This window comes from Passer montanus, unplaced genomic scaffold, assembly GCF_014805655.1.
Source record: "Passer montanus isolate IOZ18808 unplaced genomic scaffold, ASM1480565v1 scaffold10, whole genome shotgun sequence".
Taxonomy (NCBI): Eukaryota; Metazoa; Chordata; class Aves; order Passeriformes; family Passeridae; genus Passer; species Passer montanus.
The window spans coordinates 21,412,715-21,433,616 of NW_024356505.1; the positions used below are offsets into that span (position 1 = coordinate 21,412,715).

At 34.5% G+C, this 20,902-nt stretch overlaps 1 protein-coding gene across 9 annotated transcripts in view; it reads right to left on the reverse strand.

Annotated features, from left to right (window-relative positions):
- AKAP9 (A-kinase anchoring protein 9) overlaps window positions 1-20,902 on the reverse strand; it is a 105,557-nt gene that overhangs the window by 41,549 nt on the left and 43,106 nt on the right. For 5 of the 9 annotated variants that reach the window (XM_039713209.1, XM_039713178.1, XM_039713199.1 and 2 more), the window contains 14 exons: window positions 17,887-20,331; window positions 15,830-16,043; window positions 15,019-15,098; window positions 13,274-13,409; window positions 12,728-12,849; window positions 12,108-12,213; window positions 11,464-11,662; window positions 10,848-10,941; window positions 9,885-9,977; window positions 8,145-8,513; window positions 7,304-7,534; window positions 5,319-5,459; window positions 4,667-4,773; window positions 3,752-3,957 (listed from right to left, as the gene is read on the reverse strand). In XM_039713209.1, coding sequence (XP_039569143.1) covers window positions 3,752-3,957; window positions 4,667-4,773; window positions 5,319-5,459; window positions 7,304-7,534; window positions 8,145-8,513; window positions 9,885-9,977; window positions 10,848-10,941; window positions 11,464-11,662; window positions 12,108-12,213; window positions 12,728-12,849; window positions 13,274-13,409; window positions 15,019-15,098; window positions 15,830-16,043; window positions 17,887-20,331 — 4,543 coding nt within the window. The remainder of the gene's footprint in view (window positions 1-3,751; window positions 3,958-4,666; window positions 4,774-5,318; window positions 5,460-7,303; window positions 7,535-8,144; window positions 8,514-9,884; window positions 9,978-10,847; window positions 10,942-11,463; window positions 11,663-12,107; window positions 12,214-12,727; window positions 12,850-13,273; window positions 13,410-15,018; window positions 15,099-15,829; window positions 16,044-17,886; window positions 20,332-20,902) is intronic. The other 4 variants (XM_039713217.1, XM_039713163.1, XM_039713156.1 and 1 more) reach the window with 3 other exon arrangements.

A 20,902-nucleotide genomic window follows, 5' to 3' on the forward strand; every position in this document is an offset into this window, starting at 1 on the left:
TTTGTAATTAGCTTCCATTTCTTCTCAATAAATACAAAATAAATCAACATTAAAACATCATTTTGCTATATGAAATGTCTCAAAACAAAACAAAAATAAAATAATTTGCCTGAAACATAACTATAAAAAATGAGGAAAGAAAAAGTGAGATGTCACCAAAAGTATAATTTGGAACATGGAAACTTTAGTAATCTCAAATATAACAAAAAACCCCAAAAAGTATCAAATGCACAAAAAACTTGTCATAATTCTGTTTATACAATGGGGTTGGCAATCCAAATGATAAATGTAGACAACCATATTATGATTTCTACAAAGTGGAACTTAAGAATACAAATTCACGTTAAATGTCTTCCTAACTGCACAGTAAAAGTCTCTGTATCTTTTTCCCCTCAAAATGGTCTTAATACACAGCAGCTCAGGACAGCATCTTTCCACATGATTTTCAGTGGTGGAAACAAGAAATAGAAACATTGCCCAGTCTCATTAATCACCCCTGGCAGCTTAATGTCTAATCGACATTTTGTTTATCCTTATATGGCTGTTCAGTCTCCCACCCTAACAGAACTAAATCAAATTCCACTGTCCTGTACTTTTGTTTTTCAGTCAATACAAAATATTATATTTATATTATATTCATATATAATAAAAATGACTGAAGTAAAACTATCATCTCTTTGTGTAAACTCTCTCCTGGTAATGAAAAAAAAAATCAACCAAAGAAACAAAGGTTTATATTGTTTCCTTTGCCATGGAGCATGCAGTTCAGCACATCAGATGTCATGGCCCACTAAATCTTAAGAAAAGTGCTTAATTATACAGTGCTTGCTCAGAAGTTTCAGATACAGAAGTTGTTTACGAGCTGCCACCTGACATTTATGAACCAATACATATTTTGCATCATGTAGAGCCAGTATCTCAGTTTACTTCTGGGATTCCACTTAGGAATTGGGCTTAGGGGTTACAAGTTGGAAACAATAAATCAGTCTTGTGGCAGTGCAGTGTTTAGCTATTTACTACCGTTTTTCCTGGTACACTGATCAGAAACAAGGAGCTCAGAAGCTCAGAAGTCAAGAGGGTTTAATATTCAAGGAATGCCGTAACCTCGCAGGCTTCTCCAGAGCAACCTACATTACTGCAGTCCCTCTACCCAAGTGAACTCACCAGATTACTGAGCACAAATGCCATTCCAATGATATGTTTTATGACTGAAATTTGAACTTTACTCACTCTTCTAGAAATAAAATCCTGTGCTTGCAGATAACCCAGTCAATGTCCCTCTATAAATGCTCTCTATAAATCAGGTGCGGTTATAAGAATATGATCCTAATGATTCAGCTTTTAAAAATGCTGAAACTCAGCAAAAACAGTAAGCTGAGTTTGCTTGTCAATACATACAGATTACATTCAGAAGGTCAGAGAGAATTCCCTTCAATAAATACATTATTTTACTACTTTATTATTAGATTTTTATTAGTATAAATTTATTCCTACAGATTTCCTAACAAATTAAAAAGGAAGATCTGTTTGGCTGGGTACTAGAAAATACAATAACATGCACAGTTAAAAAAAACCTAACAGTGTCTACATATTTCTAAATTCCATAAAATAATGGGGAAAATTTTTAAAATTTGTCCGCTCAAGCCATTTAAGTGTTAGTATAGAATATGAATCACAAGAATCCCATTGTTGAAAACACTAACAGAATTGGTCATCTAATTCCATTTGAAGAAAGATCAAATATTTCAGCTGATAAAACAGTACAACTATTACTATGGCTGCATGACCCCAGTGGCAGAAAGGATGCTCCAGTATCCTTTTGAGAGCAAAAAAGGAGAACTGTGAATACAGCCCCAGAGATACAAACCAGACATTCAGCCATTATAGCTACTGTAAGCTTAGCTCTTCTTTAATTTTCACTTTTTACTTTGATTACTCCTTCTTTCATTGTTATTTCTGGATGTAAGGAAACACGCAGAAAGGATACTGGAATAAACCACTGGTAGGCGGGCAGCTCAAATGGTGCTCTGTACCAAGGAGGGACATTACAAGAACAGACACCTGCTTTCTTACAGGAGTTACATACCTCTTCAAAATACATTAATGGCAAACACATTCTGTCACTAACAATGGAATAAAGCTTTCTTCTACCTGAAGAGAGTCCTCTTTCATCAGAAGGCTTCACAAGAAATTAGCAAATCATTCCAATTACAGGGCATGTTCTGTGCTTAGACAGTAGCATTATGAAAGCCAAAAAAGTAAAAAAGAGGTATTTTTAACTGTGTTTTTCTACATATATGTAATGCAAGCAATCCATATTAAGAATTGTTAATGACGATAATTAGTGACATGCACAAGTATACACACTGATGTGCAGGAGCAGACAAAAAGTGAATGTACCAAAAAATAAGACCAGAAGCTTAGTTATCCAATCTGCTATTTGAGGAAAAAAGCAAAGCCTCAAAAGCCTGAAGTTTGAAAAGATAATTTTTCTCACAACTAAATACAGTTATCTGCCTAGAAAACAAGAGTTACCTTTTTTTAAAATGAAAAGAAGTATAAGAAAAAAAACTGCTGTTAACTCGAAAACTTCAGAAATTGTTAGGCTACAACTTTATTGTTAGGCTACATTTCATTGCAGATAACCTTTTGAGTGATCAGCTGAAGATGTGCCTGTGCTACAAATTCATGCAACCTTTCTTAACTTGCCCCAAGGCTTAATGTGACCTATATTTAAAGCCAGATGGAATCAATAACATGCAATAATCTACATTTCGAAAGAAAGAGGTAAAGTTCACTTACATTTACCAGTTGTATTATTATCCTGTAATAGACACTTTCTTAATACTGAAATGTACTGTTTGACTTCCAGTTCTTTTTCTCATTCCTAGCAGCTAAAATTCCAGCCAAATCCAGGTGTACAACATGTTTGAGACTGAACTGATCTGTTGGTCATTAGCTCCCCACAACACCCAGGACACATGTGCACAACCTCAATGTACCTAAATGGCAGTAAAATAGAGCACCTATTCTTGCCCAAAAGAGAAACGGACAGACACTATCCTAGTGCTGTCACAAGAAAATAAACAGAGCCCAGTAGAGTTCTTTGATGCTGGTATGCAACTAACTATAACATCAGAATGCTCCTTCAGTCTTGTGCCAACTAGCACTCCTGGAAACAGCTGATGGGCAAGTGTTGGCAGTGAGTTCTTGGAACTGTGTCCAAAACTGGATTTGCATGCAAACACTTCTTTAGGAAGCTAATGAAGTCCATGAGCACACATATACAGGCTTGCCCCGTGGCAGCTTGCCCTCAGTGACCAGCAGCATGCCTCTGCACTTTTAGTGCACTGCTGGAGATACAGCCCCTGACACTAGTTCCCATTCCCCACACATGCACAGGAGGTCGTAAGTGATGCAATATGCCATGGAGCTATGTTTCAGTCTTTTTGCCTCCATCAACAGAAACGTTTTTTTTTTTTCTTGACTTCTCAACCACTTTCCCATTCTGCTGTAGGTTTTGCAACAGGACCCTAGATGTGAGCTGTAACTGGTGTGGAGCATGACCCAAACAACTCCTGAAATGTCTCTTAAACAGAGATGTCATATGCATGCAAATGAAAAATAGCTTGTGTGGGTTTTTTCCTTAAAAAAAGTTTAATTTAAAATATCAAAGCTAAGAGTATTTAAATATATCATTAAAACATATAAATGATACCTCTTATGGAATATAAAACCATACAATCAGTACCTTTTTCATACCCCACACGGATGCAGGGTTTTATTGACTCCTCTGTCTCAGTGTCCCAACCAGCTTGTTTGGAAGCCTGGACTTTCCCAGACCGATCCAGTAACCCAAGAACATGCTGACCAATTGTCTCCTCCATTGCTACAGTTGTCTTCACAACTTCTAAAAGAATCTTCATGAGTTTTTCATTAGCCTTCTGAAAAACATGCCTGCAGGACAGAAACTAATCAATCCTCTGATCTTTCCCTGATTTTCAAGTAGGTTGTAGCCTTTATACACCCTTGCAAACAAAGATTTGCAACAGAAATAAGATTTCTTTTTTAAGGCTAAACCCTACATCATACAAATACTAAATACACATTTGTGTTAAAAGTCAGTTCTTTTTACAAAATATGTAAAAAGTCAAAGTATTTATCACTATTTCTACTTTTATCTTGGCATTTTATCTAGTTATTTTTTTAAAGCAGAGGTCTGCTTTCACCTGGTATTCATTATAAAATTAATCCTTCCTCAAATGACAGTTAAAAAAATTGCCCCTCTACAAAGATGAAAAACTTTACAGAATATTCAACTGATATTATAAAATAAAACAATCGTACTAATATAAACTTAATTCACATATGTACACACAATATGTATATATGTGTATAAATAATGTTTATGATTCAACGTGTAATACAAAATATATAGTAAAATAGTCTAAGATTTGTCTCATCCTCTACAAAACTACATTGTTAGGCTTTATAAAAATATGATACTATTTAACCTAAAGTACATAAACTTACAAATATGGTTTTCTAGAACAAAAGATGCACATTATCATCAATCAGAATAAAGCTTATAAATATTATTAATCTTAACAGTAAGAACAAGATTAACAAAATTTAAGAAAAATATTTTCTTAACAGTTCTAAGCACCTTTCTTTAGAAGAAAGAAGAGCTGAAGATGTTTCATCAGGCTTTCTTCTCCCATCTTCATGCTCAAAGAGCTGCTCTCTTGCATCATTTTGGTTTTCATTTTCGTTCTGAGTAAGTTTTGGCAGAGGGAGAGAAAACAAAAAGGACAGGAATCCTGTCATGTCAGAATCAACATATTCTTCTTATATATGGCAGGATTTGGAATTTAAAACCTAAATGAGTTATCATTTCCTTTTTAATACTTCTGCACCAAATTACAAATCAAGTAATACTCTTACTATGTGGAAAAAAATATTAACAAAACAAACCAGGAAATCCAAGGCAGGACCAATTAGAGAGAACTTTGTTACACTGATTAAGCAGCTGTTGTATTTTCTGTTTGTGTTGCTATAGCAATATGAAAAAGTGAGTTTACTTAAGGAAATAGCTGTAGTAATAATCCCCACCTTCAAGCTGTTCAACCAGCTTCTGTTTACCTAAAGTAAAAAAGCTATGTTTACCTCTACCACCTCTTGAATCTTACAGCTGCTCTTTTCCAGCAATACCCAACATCTTTTAGGAGAATATATTACACAGAACAAGTAACAGCGAACAGGAATCTTGTACTGCTTTTACATGCCACGGTTCCCAGAAAGTCAAAGTCCATATTTACCTCTGTCTGTGTGCTGTTGTTTTGTAACTCACAAAACAGTCTCTCTTTTCCGGGTACAGAATGTTGTTTTAATGATTCCAGCTCTTCTAAAAGCATTCTCTCTCTCTCTGTAACCAGGCTGTCATTCTCCATTGAGACACGCTAAGAAAGAAGTGTTATAGAGGCTCACACAGTTTTTTAAGCTTCTGAGTCAAGTGAGTCCTGTCACTTCTAATTCTTTACAGACACTGAACAATGCAATTTCAGTCCGTCTCTTTAAATCATTACAAAAACACTGAAAGCTCTCTAGAATGGAATACAGCTAAAAAGTACTTAAACCTTCCTTAAGATTTTCATACCATTTTTATGCTCTTTAGGAAATACAATCGTCACAATGTAAACTGGAGGGAATTTCTGAATATTACATGCTATAACATGTTTTGCACAAGAAAAAAAGATAATAATAGCAACTTATTTTTATAAAAACCCTACACACATTCTCTTTTAGAGAAGCTTTTTTCTCTTTTAGAAAAGCTAGAAATGTTCATGGCTTAAACATAATGCATACATTTGTATGCAGTTCTTATAAACATACATACTAGGCATTAAAAACAAATAAAAAAACAGCAGCCTAAGTTCTACTTAGTGATTTTTATAGTTATAGGAATTTGCAACCCTGACAAAAATACTGTTAACAAACTGAAAAAAAAAAGGTAATAATAGCAACTTATTTTTATAAAAACCCTACACACATTCTCTTTTAGAAAAGCTAGAAATGTTCATGGCTTAAACATAATGCATACATTTGTATGCAGTTCTTATAAACATACATACTAGGCATTAAAAACAAATAAAAAAACAGCAGCCTAAGTTCTACTTAGTGATTTTTATAGTTATAGGAATTTGCAACCCTGACAAAAATACTGTTAACAAACTGAAAAAAAAAAGGTAAAAGGAGAAAGTATGCATATATCAAAAGGAAAGATTATCAGGATAAATTATTCTAGGACACCTTCAAAGCAGCTAGGAGAGACAGCTGATATTGCTGGAAAGGATTCCTAAGGTACAAGTGAATGGCTTTCTAAATTCCAGAACTCCGTGAGCCCAAACTTAAACAGAGCAGAACCAAGTTTGGAAAGGTGTGAAGCTCCACTCCACAGTGACAGCAAAGAATGCTAGAAATGCTAGAAATCACTGATTACTAGCTTCATGTGCATTTTGGTAATGTTACACTGTTGAAATTAAATCAGAGCAAGATTTATTCTTCTGGATTCTTTTTACTTCGTCTTTCAGTGGAAGGAATCCTTGAAAGACATGTCTATAAATGGCATTATTTTTGAAGTATTATTAATTAAGATAAATTAATGAGTTACATTAACACACCTACTGTAGGCTCTGAATAGATACGGAGTGACAGCATGTTAAGTTTGAAAAGTCAAAGAAACACTGATGTTTCCCACCAAGCCCCACAGATATTGCTTAATTCTAAAAGCTGGTAGGGACTTATCTCACAGAACTGGGGAAGAAAACCCTAAAATGCCAAACCACATTGTTGCAGGAAGCCACTGATATGGTTCAAATCAGAATAATGAAAAAGTAAGAATTTTATAGTATTTCTAGTCATGGCTGGTGGCTTCATTGATGTAAATGGCTGCTAACCTGCATCCTACACAGGGTCATGCATATGGGAGGTGGCACGATTGGCAGTGCATCCACAATCGCTCTCTTCTGGCTGCTGTGCAGCACTGCAGAAGTCTAAATCAATACATCACAGCCTGAGCTTTGATTAAAGAAATATGTCTTCTACAAATATATGCATATATGGGTTTGCATATACACAACACACACACACACTTGTGTGTGTGCACAAGTGTGTATGCATGCACATGATAAATATGTGCATGCCTCCCTCTCCCTCTAAACAGATATAAATGCGTAAATATGAATCTGCCTGGTGGTGTTCCTTTGTTAACCCATATTAACTCACTGGTTGAATTCTGTATTACCTCAGCTAACTGCACCTTAAGACTCTCCAGCTCAGCTAAGAGTTGATCTTGATTTTCCTTCTGACGCTCCATTTGCTGCATGTGCCCCTGCCTCAGTAACTCGGTTGCCTGCTGGTGCTCCTGGTACTGCCGCACGAGCTCCTGCCGCATGTCCTCCAAGCGTTCCTCGTACAACAGCAGCTGACTGGATGTGTCTGTGCCTGTGTCCTGTGCCACCATCTCACCGGAGTGCTGAAACAGTGCAACCACTTTAGCATCTTATTTTCAAGGACGTATTTAAATAAATTTAAATGTTCCTAGGACGTATTTAAATAAGTTTCAGAAAATGCTTTAATAAATGAAAGTAGCCGGAATGAAAGCATTATCGTGTTGCCTGCTTCTTGGACAGTCCAGGCTTAGAATTATTCTGCATTTAAAAATTTCTTTTTTTTCAATAAATCTCAACAATATTAGCTTTCATGCTTTTTATGACTCCTTTTTATCATATTTATTTTAGCTCGGCTCCACCCCATGTTTGTGAAATGCTAACTATATGTTTACATCACTTCAATCATTTTTGTGTTTGGTTGATATCCTTTATCACAAGAGACTCAAATTGTTTAAGCACTATTTTTAATCTGTTCTTTCTACAACCACTAAAATATAACCTAGCTTAAAAAGTCCTTAAACAATTTATTGTCTGCAATACAGCTGGCATCATATTCCCTTCCTCAGGCATAGTACACAGGAAAGAAGGGTAGATAATTTAGGTCTGAATTTGTCAACCCTTTGAAAGGGAAAAGGAAACATTTAAATGGGATTTTCATCTTAATTTTTTCTTTGCTGTTTTTTTAACACTTACTGGTGTTTCTTCTTCTGTAAGACCTTTGCTATGGGAAAGAAGTTCTTCAGAAATCACTGACTTATGTGTCGTCTGTCCTAATATGCAATCAGGGCTGCTATTACAATGAAGCTGTTCTCCAAGTGAATTGGTCTCTCCAGACTCCTCACTGAGTTCCTTGCAAAGTGATTTCAATCCTTCTTCATTCCTACTGCCTTTTCCAGTTGCTTTCCTAAGAAGGCTGTCAACCTCTTCCTCACTGTGCTGCTTCTTAATTCCAAAATGTATTCTCTCTGGATGTACAATCTGTGTTGGTGCTTCTTCCTTCTGCCTAGCAATTCCTGACAATTCAGTCTGTTTGGCAAATGCTACACTCATTGACACAATAACCTGAAAAAATAAGAGAAGTCTGCATTAGTTTATGCTTCACATTATCTCCTAGTACTGAAGAAGTCTCACAGATGACCATCAACAATAAAAATGTAAGTACCAAAAGTTCCCAGAAGAAAACAAAAAGATAAAAGGACAAAGATATCTTGTCCATCCTGAAAATGATCATGTCTTAAAACACAGACATGTTGTATTTAAGGTAGTTTAATGAACTGCAATGCTGTTTTCAGTTACAATCGATTATTTAGCATGGAAATATCAAGTTGTTGCTTGTTTTAAAAAGATCCTATTAGATGATTTCAAAAAGTCCTGGCAAACAGACTTAAGAGCAGGCTCTGCTAAGCTTTTTCTATCTAGCCAAGCATCCTATGTAGAAGTTTGACTGAAATGGAATTTTGGGCTGTATAAAGAAAGCAGTGCCATGTGCGTGATACTTAGCACAGGAATTTTACTTAAGCAGAAAGAAATTACTGGCACTAACTAGATGCAGTTGCAGTTACAACAGGCTGATAACTTTTGTGTTGCTAAATATCGCTAATACAAATAAAGCCCTTTCCCAATCATGTGAGTAATTCTATTCTAGATTTAGAATACAGTGATTTATAGCACAAGCTACAAAAAGTGTGAAAAATAGTATAATAAATACAGAATTGTTACACTTGAAAATACCAAACTCTTCCCTTCCAAAAAAGGTGACTTTGTCTTAAGAACTTAAACTTATCTTAACCAATGCAACATTTGTTTCCTCATAAAGAAGGGGCTTTTTTTTGGCATCAGATTAGAGAATATTTTTTTTATTCTGCAAAAAAGTGGAAACTTTTTTTCAAATCAGAAAGTAAGTAAATCCACAAACAAATATACTCTACCTATAAAATCTTACTTTTACTTTTCATGTTTTAGTCACCAGATCAAAAAAAAAAAAAACTATTAATTTTACATGACATATAAAATGCACAATAAAATATGATCAGAAAATAATATTAAACTATTAAGTCCAAAAGTCTTTTGAACTGACCCACTGATAAGCCTATGGTAGCAAGAAATACACTCTAAGTCTCTGAATTTTTAAAATAAATTCTAGTGCAGAATATGGTAGCACGTTGTCCATTTCCTTTAAGTTTTAAACACTACCACTACAACCCATATGAATAGAAATTATGAGTCAGGAATAGGACAGATAACTAAGAAACTCCAAAATGTTCCAGAATTTTTTAAGGCTTTCTCATTCAGAAGCCAAATGAAACTATTCTTTGTAAATAAATCATACAAATATTAGCATATGCTACAGGAACTGCCCGAATAGTTGAAAATGGCAAATAAAAATGACAGATTTTTAAAACATATTTTAAAGAAAAGAAATAGAAGTAATACCTTTGCTACTTCTTCTTCTAATCTTTCTTGGTATTGTTTTTGGAGTAACTGAACAACATCCAGATCATTCTGCATTTCAATCTCCCTACCAAGCTGTAAGTAAAACATGAAATCTTAGATCAGGTATTTGTGATTTTACTTCACCAGTTTCAAGTTTCAATCCAGCAAGAGACTTTTCTCCTCAGTTAGGTTTTCTTCATCTCATACAAATCATGTAATTTTGTACCACAACACAGAAGAATTGGGTAGACCACTTTGCCTTGTTTCTACTTCAAAATGAATTTTAAAAGTTGAGTTTGCAACTCTCCTCCCAGCACTATTTGAGATGTTTAATGCAGTGAAACCAGATCAGTAAGCACAGAATCACAGCACAAAAAACATTACTATTTTGCAAAATGCAGAATTTTTGAGCCAGGTTTCCAGCACTCCTAGCAAAGGAATGCATGGGGTCTTTCCAATTTGCACTTGGTCTCTTAAAATCTTTGGGGCTATTTTCCAAAATTTCTCCTAAACTGTGCAGCATGTACTACAAAAGTCCTGGTATTTCACTTAAATTGCTCCTTTCATAACTCATGTTTAAAGAAAGGTCACAATATTTTAAAGATTCCAGAAGATATCCCAGAATTTGAACATGAATTGTCTCCCACTTTAGTAAGAATCAGCCAACTGAAACTTCTTGTTTCAAAGATAAAATTAAGAAAATAAATTTAAACCCAGCATCAATAAAGCAAGTTTTCTTGATCATAATTCCCAGATATGTTTTTCAGAAAAAAATAAGTATTTTTCCCCTAACATGTACTGTCTAATAGTATAGAACAATACCAAGATGATAACTACCTTAATCTACTTAGTCCATATTTCAATTTAATCTAAGAAGAAAAACATGTAAATTATGTCACTCATATATATATATATACATACATACATATATATATATTAGCTATCAACTGAGTTACATCATACCTCTAATGCTTTATCTGTTTTTCTCTGATGAAGATTTTCTGTGCACTTTACTTTCTTGAAGACTTTTAACTTTCTTTCAGAATCTGAGGATACACTAAAAAGGTTCAAAAAGCAAAGAGGAGAAAGAATAATTTTTAAAATATCAGTATTTTGCGCATGACTTGATGAAAACCAGAATGTGCTAAATGGGCCTAAATTTCACCACAAACTTTATTATTAACTATCATTCTAGAAAATAATTAATTTCAGGTAACTACATCTGCACAAGATGTCTTTATATGTAAAGGATAGTGCCTGGAGTTTTGAGGACTAAATGTGGTCTACTGAGTTGAAGTTTTGAAATTGTTGCTATAAAGCTCATCTATATGAAGTTACTTTTATACATTATTCCATTTATAAAATCTTCCTCTAGTAACTGTAAATGCCACACTTTTTAATTTGCAATGTTTATGTCATTTTTTCATAAGAGTCTCTTACAACTCTTGAAGGAACAAAACTACAGAAGAGCAATATGTTTATAAAGAATGTCTCCGATTCTGAATCAGAACTCAGATGGTTATTTGAAACACTCCTTGAACGAGTGCAAAGTTATAAGCATTGAAAAACTGATTAATACCTTGTGTGGTCAGAGGATGCCCCAGCAATCTGAAGCTTATCCTGCAGATGGACAAGCTCTGCAGTGTACCTCTCCTGACTTTCTTTCAGCTGCTGCTGGAAATAGGACCGGAGGTGTTCCAGTTCTTGAGCATGCTGCTCCTCAAGTTGTTTCTTAAGGTTCCCTATCTCCTTTGAACAGTATTCTTGAATTGTAGGATCTGTATAGAGGTTGTGTGAAGCAGGGGGTGAGAAGGACAGATGGAGAAAAGAAAGAAAGGAAGAAAGAAAAAGGAAGGAAGGAAGGAAGGAGCAGTGATGGACTGAATAATTAATGTAGTTAAAAAAATGTCTGACATCCTGCCAACTACTTTTCTGTAACAAAAAATGATAACCTCATCTTCCATTTTGCAATATAATATTTTATATGGGTAACAAATTGTTATTGTGGAAAACTAAAAAATACTAAACCAAAAATGTATCACAGAATATACTTCTGAAAGAATTTAGAGAATTGAGAAAATCAGAGTATTGTACTGCAAAATCAGAAAAAATATTTTATGTTCTAGCTGTAGTAAGATATAAATCAGTTAAAATTAAAAGTAATTTGTCTTTTCTTTTTCTCTGAATATACATATATTAAAAACAGCATATACATCTTTTTACCCATTAGATTCTGTGGAGGAGTCTGCAGACTTTTCTTTCCTATTTCCATATGGATAGGTTCCTCTTCTTTCCTCCTTTCTGAAGAAGATAGACTTGGTTCCTTGACCTAAATAATAAGCAAGTAAACGCAATTAACAACAATTTGTCTAGTAGTAGCACAAAAATATTATATCCAGTGCTGCACTTCCAGTATGAAAGACAAATGGATATACTGGCACGAGTCCAGCACAGAGTAACAAAGGAGATGGGAGGCCTGGAGTATTTGTTGTACTAGAAGACGTGGAAGAGCTGGGCATTTATAACCTGAAGAAGGCAAAGTTGACCACTGGGCTTGTGGAGTATCAAAATTCAGCTGGACACAGTCCTTGGCAATCTTTCCTAGCTGATACTGCTTTGGGCGAGGGGCTGGATTAGATGAACTCCAGAGGTGCCTCCTAACCTCAATCAGTCCACAATTCTGTGACATGGACAGCAGCTTTCTCCATGTTCTCAAATCACTGCACTGCTCTGCCACTCAACCAGGATACACACATTTTCAAACCCTTCCTCAGCCATCCAGAAGGAATTCGTGCAGCAGAGAAAATTCAAATGCTCATATACCTTATGCTATAAAAGTTCACCTGTTTACACTCTGCCATCAGCTGTGTTTGAAGTGCTTTCAGCCTGCTGTACTCTTCCATTATCTTCTGGAGAAGTGCATCCATACGTTCTTGCACAGCTAAATTACACAAAGAATCAGGGACTTTAAAAAAAGAAAACAAACATTTTACCACAAATTTTAACACAAGTGATTTGTTCACAAGCTCTGCCCTGAAGAATTGTCTGACAAACCTTACAAAATACTGAAACAAATGAAGCCCTTCCAGATTTTTAACTAGGTTTTATATGTATTGATACACATGTATTTTTTTTGGTAGGACTGCTAGCTTCTTCTACAAAAAGAGGAAGAGAAAAACCCCAAAAACCTTTTTCCACCAATAACCATTACAATGGAAACAGCCCAAAAAATAACCATAACAAAAATAAAGTGGTTCAGAATAATGAGGAAATCTCTGAAAGAGCTATCTAAGTACATGAATAGTACCTGAAAAAGTAATGGCAAAATTGCCAGTCTGAAATACTTTAAATAAGTACTTTTGACCAGCATGATAGTACAAAGTCATTACCTTGAGCTTGATCTCTGTGTACTGGTAATTCTATACTCAGTTTTTCTTTCACATCAGGTTTACAGAAATTTTCCTGTTCCCTGTCAACAGCTTCTACAGCAGCTGAAGAATGTTCATTCTGACTGCCACACAAAACCTGCATAACAAATCAAAGTGAAAAGTAAACAATTTATCATTATTTTATCAATCATAATTCATAAAGAAAACAAGAAAACCAGGAAAAAGTAGTATTTTGTGAGCATTAACTTTTGTGAAAATGATGGCTTAAATGTTCTGTTGAATCCTAAGAACAAAGACAATCTTTAAAACTCCTGATAAAAGAAACAGATATGAAAAGAGTTTTCAGTTAAAGCATAAATGCATATGTTTCCAAATCAGTATTTAATTTGGAACTGCCATGTATTAAAATCTTGTAGAGAAAAGCCCTCTTTATTAATGTGGGAAGCAACTTTACATTTTAAATGTCTCATTCTCATAAGCTGCAATTTTACTTAAAAGAGGAATTCCTTAAAGCAGAAATTTTTATCTTTTTAGGCATTACAGCTCTTCTTGTTCTTTAAGTGCTGAACAAATCAAACAAAAGGGTATGGCAGAAAAAAGCAAGTAATGAACAGAATACCCTATGTTTGTTGGTGCTATGTGGTCAGCAGAATACTGCCATATTCACAATGGGCAGGCAAACAGATTTATCCATATGATTTCTGAAGATAACTGATACTTGAAAAGAAACTGCTTGCTCAAAGCACTGTGGGATTCTTCATTTAAAGATTTTGTACTCAAAAAAACCCATATTCAACTTAGAAAAGTAAAACCAAAATTTCTCTGACAGCTCTACAAAAGGATCGTACAAACAGGCAGCATTTTTCACACTGTGAAATAACTCATGCCAAGCATTCTCATTTAGCTGCCACTTTCTGTGAGCTATCATGAAGTCCTGCCTAATCTCTCCTATGGTGGATCTCAAGTTAAAATTCTGCTATTCACTTTCCCAAAAAGGTACTGAAAAAAGTCCAGTAAAGAAGGAAAACAACCCCAAACCACAAACCCCATCCATCTGAAGTATTTTAGACTTTAAAACTTACAGTGAGTGACAAAAGCAGCTTAATTTATCTAGAAATAAGTCTAATAAGTAACTGGATTAATGGTCAAAAAGCACCCATAAGGGCCATCAATTACTATTGCTCTAGAAAAAAAGATATGCCAAAATATTACTATAGGTAGCAGATGAAGACTAAATATAAGCTTCCATTTTTGACTGTAATATTTATTTACTAAAAACAACACGGACAGTAATTTTTTAAGTAGTTTGACACTTTAAAGTCTTTGAAAGATGAACTGCAGCTAAGAAAGACATTCCTATCCCACTGCAGATATGAGAGGTGATGTCCTGTGTATCAGGACGCCTATGAGTGACACCAGACTCCTGAATCAAGAAGATATATCCGGAAACAAAGAGAAAGGAAAAAAGTACTTCCAAACTAGCAGAGATGAGATCAACATTAGCTAGAAGATTAGGACTATGTGTAAGACAAAAGACTTGTCTGGACAAGGATGTAAGTTTAGGGAAAAAAAATACAAAACCATTTGCAATACTATTTTGGAAGCTCAGGTTCAGCAGTCTCTATTTTGAGATCAATGCAAAGAGAAAAGCTCAAAGAAAACCTGTAAAAATAATGTAGAAAAATATGATGACTCACTAACCATCATTTTTTGTTTTCTAAATTTTCATTTTGGTTAAGTCTTACCTGAGTGAGCCTGGAACATTCCTCAGTGACAGCTTCATTCAGTTTTTCTATAAGTCTCTGTGTGGATTTCTCTTCATCATCTATGAATACAAATTATTCATATTATTTTTAAACACTAGATGCACAACAACTTTTCAAAGGTCTAATTTCCTCCCTCAGTAAGGGTGCCTCTTCAACTTGAGGAAGGACACTTTTTTTGTTCCCCTCTTTGTTGTTACAACACATGGACAGTTTCAATTATCACAGCTGAGCTGCATATTCTAGAGGAGCAAGAGATAAGAAATGGCTTTGTGTATTACTGACCTCCAGAAAGATAAAAGCATACAGATACTTAGTGGAGGGAGAAGAATTTGTGCAAAACAATTAAACAAAGGCAAAACATGGTATAACAGAAAACCTCAGATAGAAAACCATCACGATAAGATAAAAGTTCACTGAGGCAAAAAGCAGTCCCAAAGTTTACTTAAAGTGTTCAGGGAGTCAAATACTTTGCTGGTGAATTTGCCTATTTTTCACCTTACAGGCGAATCTACCATATTGTTCTTCACAATTAATTGAGCTAATATAAACAGCAAACAATGAGTTGTAATACTTTCGATTCCTTATTTTTTACATACTTTTTTTCCAAGTTACCTCAGTAATAGACTGCATGTACTGGGTAAACAATTTGTTGAAAAAAAATACTTCAAAATATGATATAAAAACAATTTATTGGACAGCCAAATGCACAAACTCTTGTGCTTGTTTGGTTGGGGTTTTTTAACACAGCTTTTCATATAGAGCTTCATTCTCATAATTTTGGCCAACTTACCTGCTTGTTGAAATTTCAGGGTCTGGAGCTCCAGCTGATGCATTCTTTTAAGATCAGTCATCTCTTGCGTATGATTGTGAACAAGTTCCTCTTTAAGACTGCAAAGTGCACTCTCTTTTTCTGCCTTCAAGGACTCACAAACCTGGTCTACATGAGCTGAATAAACCAGGGATAGACAAATCCGCTGTGCTTCCATTTGCAGCTGTAAATCAGTCTTTGAATATAAAGACACAATTTAAAAGAATGAGAAACAAGAAAATAGAAAGACCTGTCTTTAGAAATTTCTGAGATTAATAATGTGTTGAATAGAATGCTGCATATATGGTATGCGTAAGGTAAATTTAAACATACATAGCTTAGAAAATTGGGTTTTAACAAAATAGTAAGACACTTCTTCAACTTAAAAATCAAATTAAAATCAATAAAACTCAATAGGCTTCAATTCCTGTTTTGCAGCAATAAAATCCCAATGAATTTTAACCCAATGAAGCAAGAGCAATATCATTATTAGTGGAGCAGTTAAGTAAGTGCACTGTAAACACAGAGAAAAGATTGTATTATTAGCAGACGTTAAAAACATTGATTTTCAAGGCTTGTAGTTTTGTCTGCAATTTGGGGATGTTATTGCTAAAGAAACAAGATGTTTGGGATATGCCAACAGGGACCTACTTAGAGCTGAAGTTTGAAAAGGTTTTTAGACACCTCTAGACCACAACAATTTTTAGTTGTATAGCAGGAAATTGTAAGACCCTTATAAAAAACAAACCAACCAATCAAACAATCAAAAAAACCAAAAAAGCCTAAACCAAACCATCACAAAGCAAAAGCTCTTTTTTATAATCTCACAACTGTTTCCAATGTGGCTTTGCTTGTGATTTTATTTCTTAGGAAATGAATGAACTACAATGCAATATCAGGCAGTTGGTGGTACGAGTTCACTGTTAGGTTGACTTTCATGAAACAAAAAAAAAGTTTAAAAAACAGTAGAAGTCGGCAGGAAATTGTAAGACCCTTATCACAGCCTTATAAAAACAAACCAACCAATCAACCTGTCAAAAAAACAAAAAAGCCTAAACCAAACCATCACAAAGCAAAAGCTCTTTTTTATAATCTCACAACTGTTTCCAATGTGGCTTTGCTTGTGATTTTATTTCTTAGGAAATGAATGAACTACAATGCAATATCAGGCAGTTGGTGGTACGAGTTCACTGTTAGGTTGACTTTCATAAAACAAAAAAAAAGTTTAAAAAACAGTAGAAGTCTGTTTAACATCTATTTCCACAGAACACTTAGTTGCATGCAGCTTGCAGCAAGCTATAGAACTTCATCAGTGTACATAAATTTAAATTTATATATAGATTTATGATTCCACCACCTAATTAAATACTGGTAACTCAGTACCTAGCTATTTGTATTGATAAATAAGAATTCTTTCCAAGCTACCTACAATTAATTTACAATACTGAGAAATACAAACAAAATTGTGCCAACAAAACGTATAACTATAGTTAGAATCGCATGATATTCATTCTCATTATCACATCCAGATACGTTTCTTAAAACAAAATATTTGTATTTCACAATTTCTGTATTTCACAAGTTTGATATTTTAGGAGTTTGGTCAAAGATGACTCGTGACATGTCATTATTCTTTATACTGTTTGAATGAGTACTTAAGAGAACTGAAAAACTAATCACAGAATTAAAAATTATGTCTAAAATAAGTTTTTCCCTTAAGAAAGTGAAATGCTGCATCAAAATATGAAGTGTTCTGGTAGTCTTCTTACATTTTTGTTGTTGCTGTTGACTTAATTAAATGCAAAGGAAGAGTTTTTTTTCCATTCAAAAAGCATCCTCATACACACTGACTGTGCTTATAATTCTGGTCATTCATATAATCACTTTCAGCCAGTGGCCACAACCCTTTCCCCCACTGACACACACATCTATACTTGAAAGCAGCCAGCTGGAAAAAATATGATGCAAATTTTTAAGTGCAAGCTCCTAAAAATTTTCATAAAGTTAAAGTATTTTCTACACTGTTTTACATCACATACCTGTTCTGATTTTAAGGCATCCACTTGCTGCTGAAGGTTATTTTCACTCTGTGTAATGGCTGGTAATGATGTTTCCTCTGTCACCCCGTCTGGCGTCCCATGCACATGTTCCCCAACAGACTGCTGCTCTGGTTTCAGCCTTTGCTGGATCTCCTTCCTTTTTGTTACCTCATGGCTGCAGTCTTTACCAGAACGTAGACTACCTCTTGAATTTTTTCCTTCATCAGCTTTACTCCTTGAACCAGGGGTTTTATTCCTACTTTCAGATGCTGGAGTAGCAGTCTTTAGAGATTTTCCTTTAGAGCATTTTTTCTTAGAGTCATTACTACTACTATTTCTTCTCTGAACATTACTAATTGTGACTTCTAGTTCTTTACATTTTACTAGAATTTGCTCTTTCTCATCTTTTAAGGATTTTACTTTTTCATTTAAATGACAGATTTCACTATCCTTTGACTTTAACTGTTCAGAGAGATCAGAAAGCCTCAGGGATAATTCCAGTTTCTCACGCTGTGTAATCTGGAGCTTTTCCATAAGTTCGGTTGCATCTTTCTCAACAACTTCTCCAGCCTCAAATATGTCTTCCCTGGACATTTTTATTTCTTTACTTCCTTCAAAACCAGAGGGTTTAGTTTTAGACAAAACTGGTCTATTGCTTTGTAAGTGGCAGATTTTTTCATTCAAAGCTTTAAGTTTGCCTTTATACTCAGCTTCCTGCTTTTTCTTGTTCTCTTCTAACTCAGTTTTTGCTGTCAGAAGACTTGCACATTCTTTCTGTAGTTCCTTATAACTAGCTTCAAGTTTTTTCTCAGTCAATGAAAAGGCATTCTTCTGCCTTTCAGTATCCTCTTGGAGGATACTGTTCTGGTTTTTAAGTCGCTCATTTTCAATAATCAGCTTTTCTATTCTTTTTTGCAAGTCCAAAATTTCTGTCTTAGAGCTAACACTACTGTTACAAAGGAAGTTTTCCTCAGAGCATACCAACATATTTTTTAATTTCTCTTCCAGAGTTTCATTTTCCCCCTTAAGAACATTATTTTGTGTTTCTAGCTCTGAACATTTTTTTTGAAGGGTATCTTCTCTCTCCCTCATTTGTTCCTGCATCAACTCAGTTTTAAGCTGCAGCTCTTGTATTTCTTGTTCAAGGGTACCCTTCTCTTTCTCCTCTTGCCTAAGCACTTCAATCTCCTTCTCCAGTTCACGGATTTGAAGTGTCATTTCTTCAGATTTAGAATTTACAATGGACTGCTGTAAATCTTTGAGGTTCGTAATCTCTAAAATCAACTGATTCTGCTTTGTGATTAAGTTGTCCTTTTCATATTGCATGGCTTCTATCTTTTGACTCATTTCGTTTTGTACTTCATCTAACTGCTGCTTATGGTGCATATTCAGGTTGTGTTTAAGGCTTTCCATGTTCACCAAGTGCTCTTTTTCTAAGTCTTCTTTAAGCCTGGAAAGTTCCTCTTCATGACTAAACAGAAGATTCGTCCTCAGTCTCTCTAATTCTGCTTCTTGAGATTCTGCCATCCTGTCCAAAACTGCATCCTTCTCCCTTTCTAGCATTTCAAGTTTTATTTTGTAATTTGTGATTTCTGCCTCATGTTTTACTTCCAAGTCTTTCCTAAATTCAGAGGCAGAAGCCAGCTGAGTTTTTAAATCTTCAATCACAAACCGGTATTTTTCAGCTTCATTTAATCTACATTCCATATCCACCATAGTTTGCTTGGCCCTTTGAACTTGCTCTCTTGAAAAATTCAGTTCCTGAAGAAGATCTTCAATTCTAGTTTGTTGAAGAGATTTCTCTGTTGCAATAACTTCCATCTGTTGTGACAATTCTTGCTTTATTTTCTCCCTTTCCTTATCAGCATCCTGCAATTTCGCATTCAATTCATTAATTTTAATATTCATTAAATGCATTTGATCTTTATTAACATTCTCATTAAGACAAAGACTTGAAGTTTGCTCCAATTCTACTTTTTGTTGCAAAAGACGCTGTTCTATTTCCACTGCATGCTGCTTAATTAATTCTTGCTTCATTTGTACAATCTGCTGGCCGTGCATTTCATCTAATTCAGCCTGAAGTTGTGCCAGTCTCCTTTGTGTCTCTAATTCCATTCTTTGCACAATGTCAGCTTCAGACTGGCTGTCTTTATAACATCGTTTCTGCAGTTCTTCCACAGTTCCCATTAATTGTTTTATTTCATCAGAACATTGTCTTTCTTTCTGTTTGTAGGTGGTAAGTTCAACTTTCATATTACTTATCTGCTGGTTCCTTAAAGAAATCTCTTCTTTCAATTCTTCAAGTAATTTGCTGACATCTGATAGTTTTTCCTTTAGCTGAAACGAATTTTTTTCCTCTTCTCCAAGTTTTGCTTCCAGCTCTTCAACCAATGCTTCTTTTTCTTGTAATTTACTCAAATCTTCCCCCTCTTTCTTCTGTTTTTCCTTAAACAAAAAGAGGAAATTTATGTTCTTATTTTTAGCTAATTACCTGAATATGTAAGAACAATTACAGACTAGTTATTTAGTCTTTCTTAGAAGTCTAGAGAGGCTATGTTAGTTATAAATCATAAATATAAATTATTTGTTGACCTCATTTAGAGGTTTCCTGTACACTTGGAATACTGAGAACTCCTACCCTACCCATGTCATCATGCTCCTCCCCTATTCTTTCCAACTCCCAGTGTCTTTATCACTTTTAATAATATTTGATTTTTTTAGGTGGTTTTAAAAAGTTTTCCACAAAGGCTAATAAAAAAGGTACACAAAGGAAAAAATTCATTCTTTGCTTAATGCAGAGAAGAATGTCCAAGCAGGTAAAAATTATTTTTTTTTTAATAATGTCATTTATTGAAGGTGTTTTAACACATGAAACATAGTTTCATAATTTGCTCTAAATATTTCCACAACTTTTATAAAAATAATATATAATACTGACATAAAATATTCATTTTTGAATGATATACATATTATGTGTTAGTTAACAGAAACAGTGTCAAAAACCTAAAATTGTTGC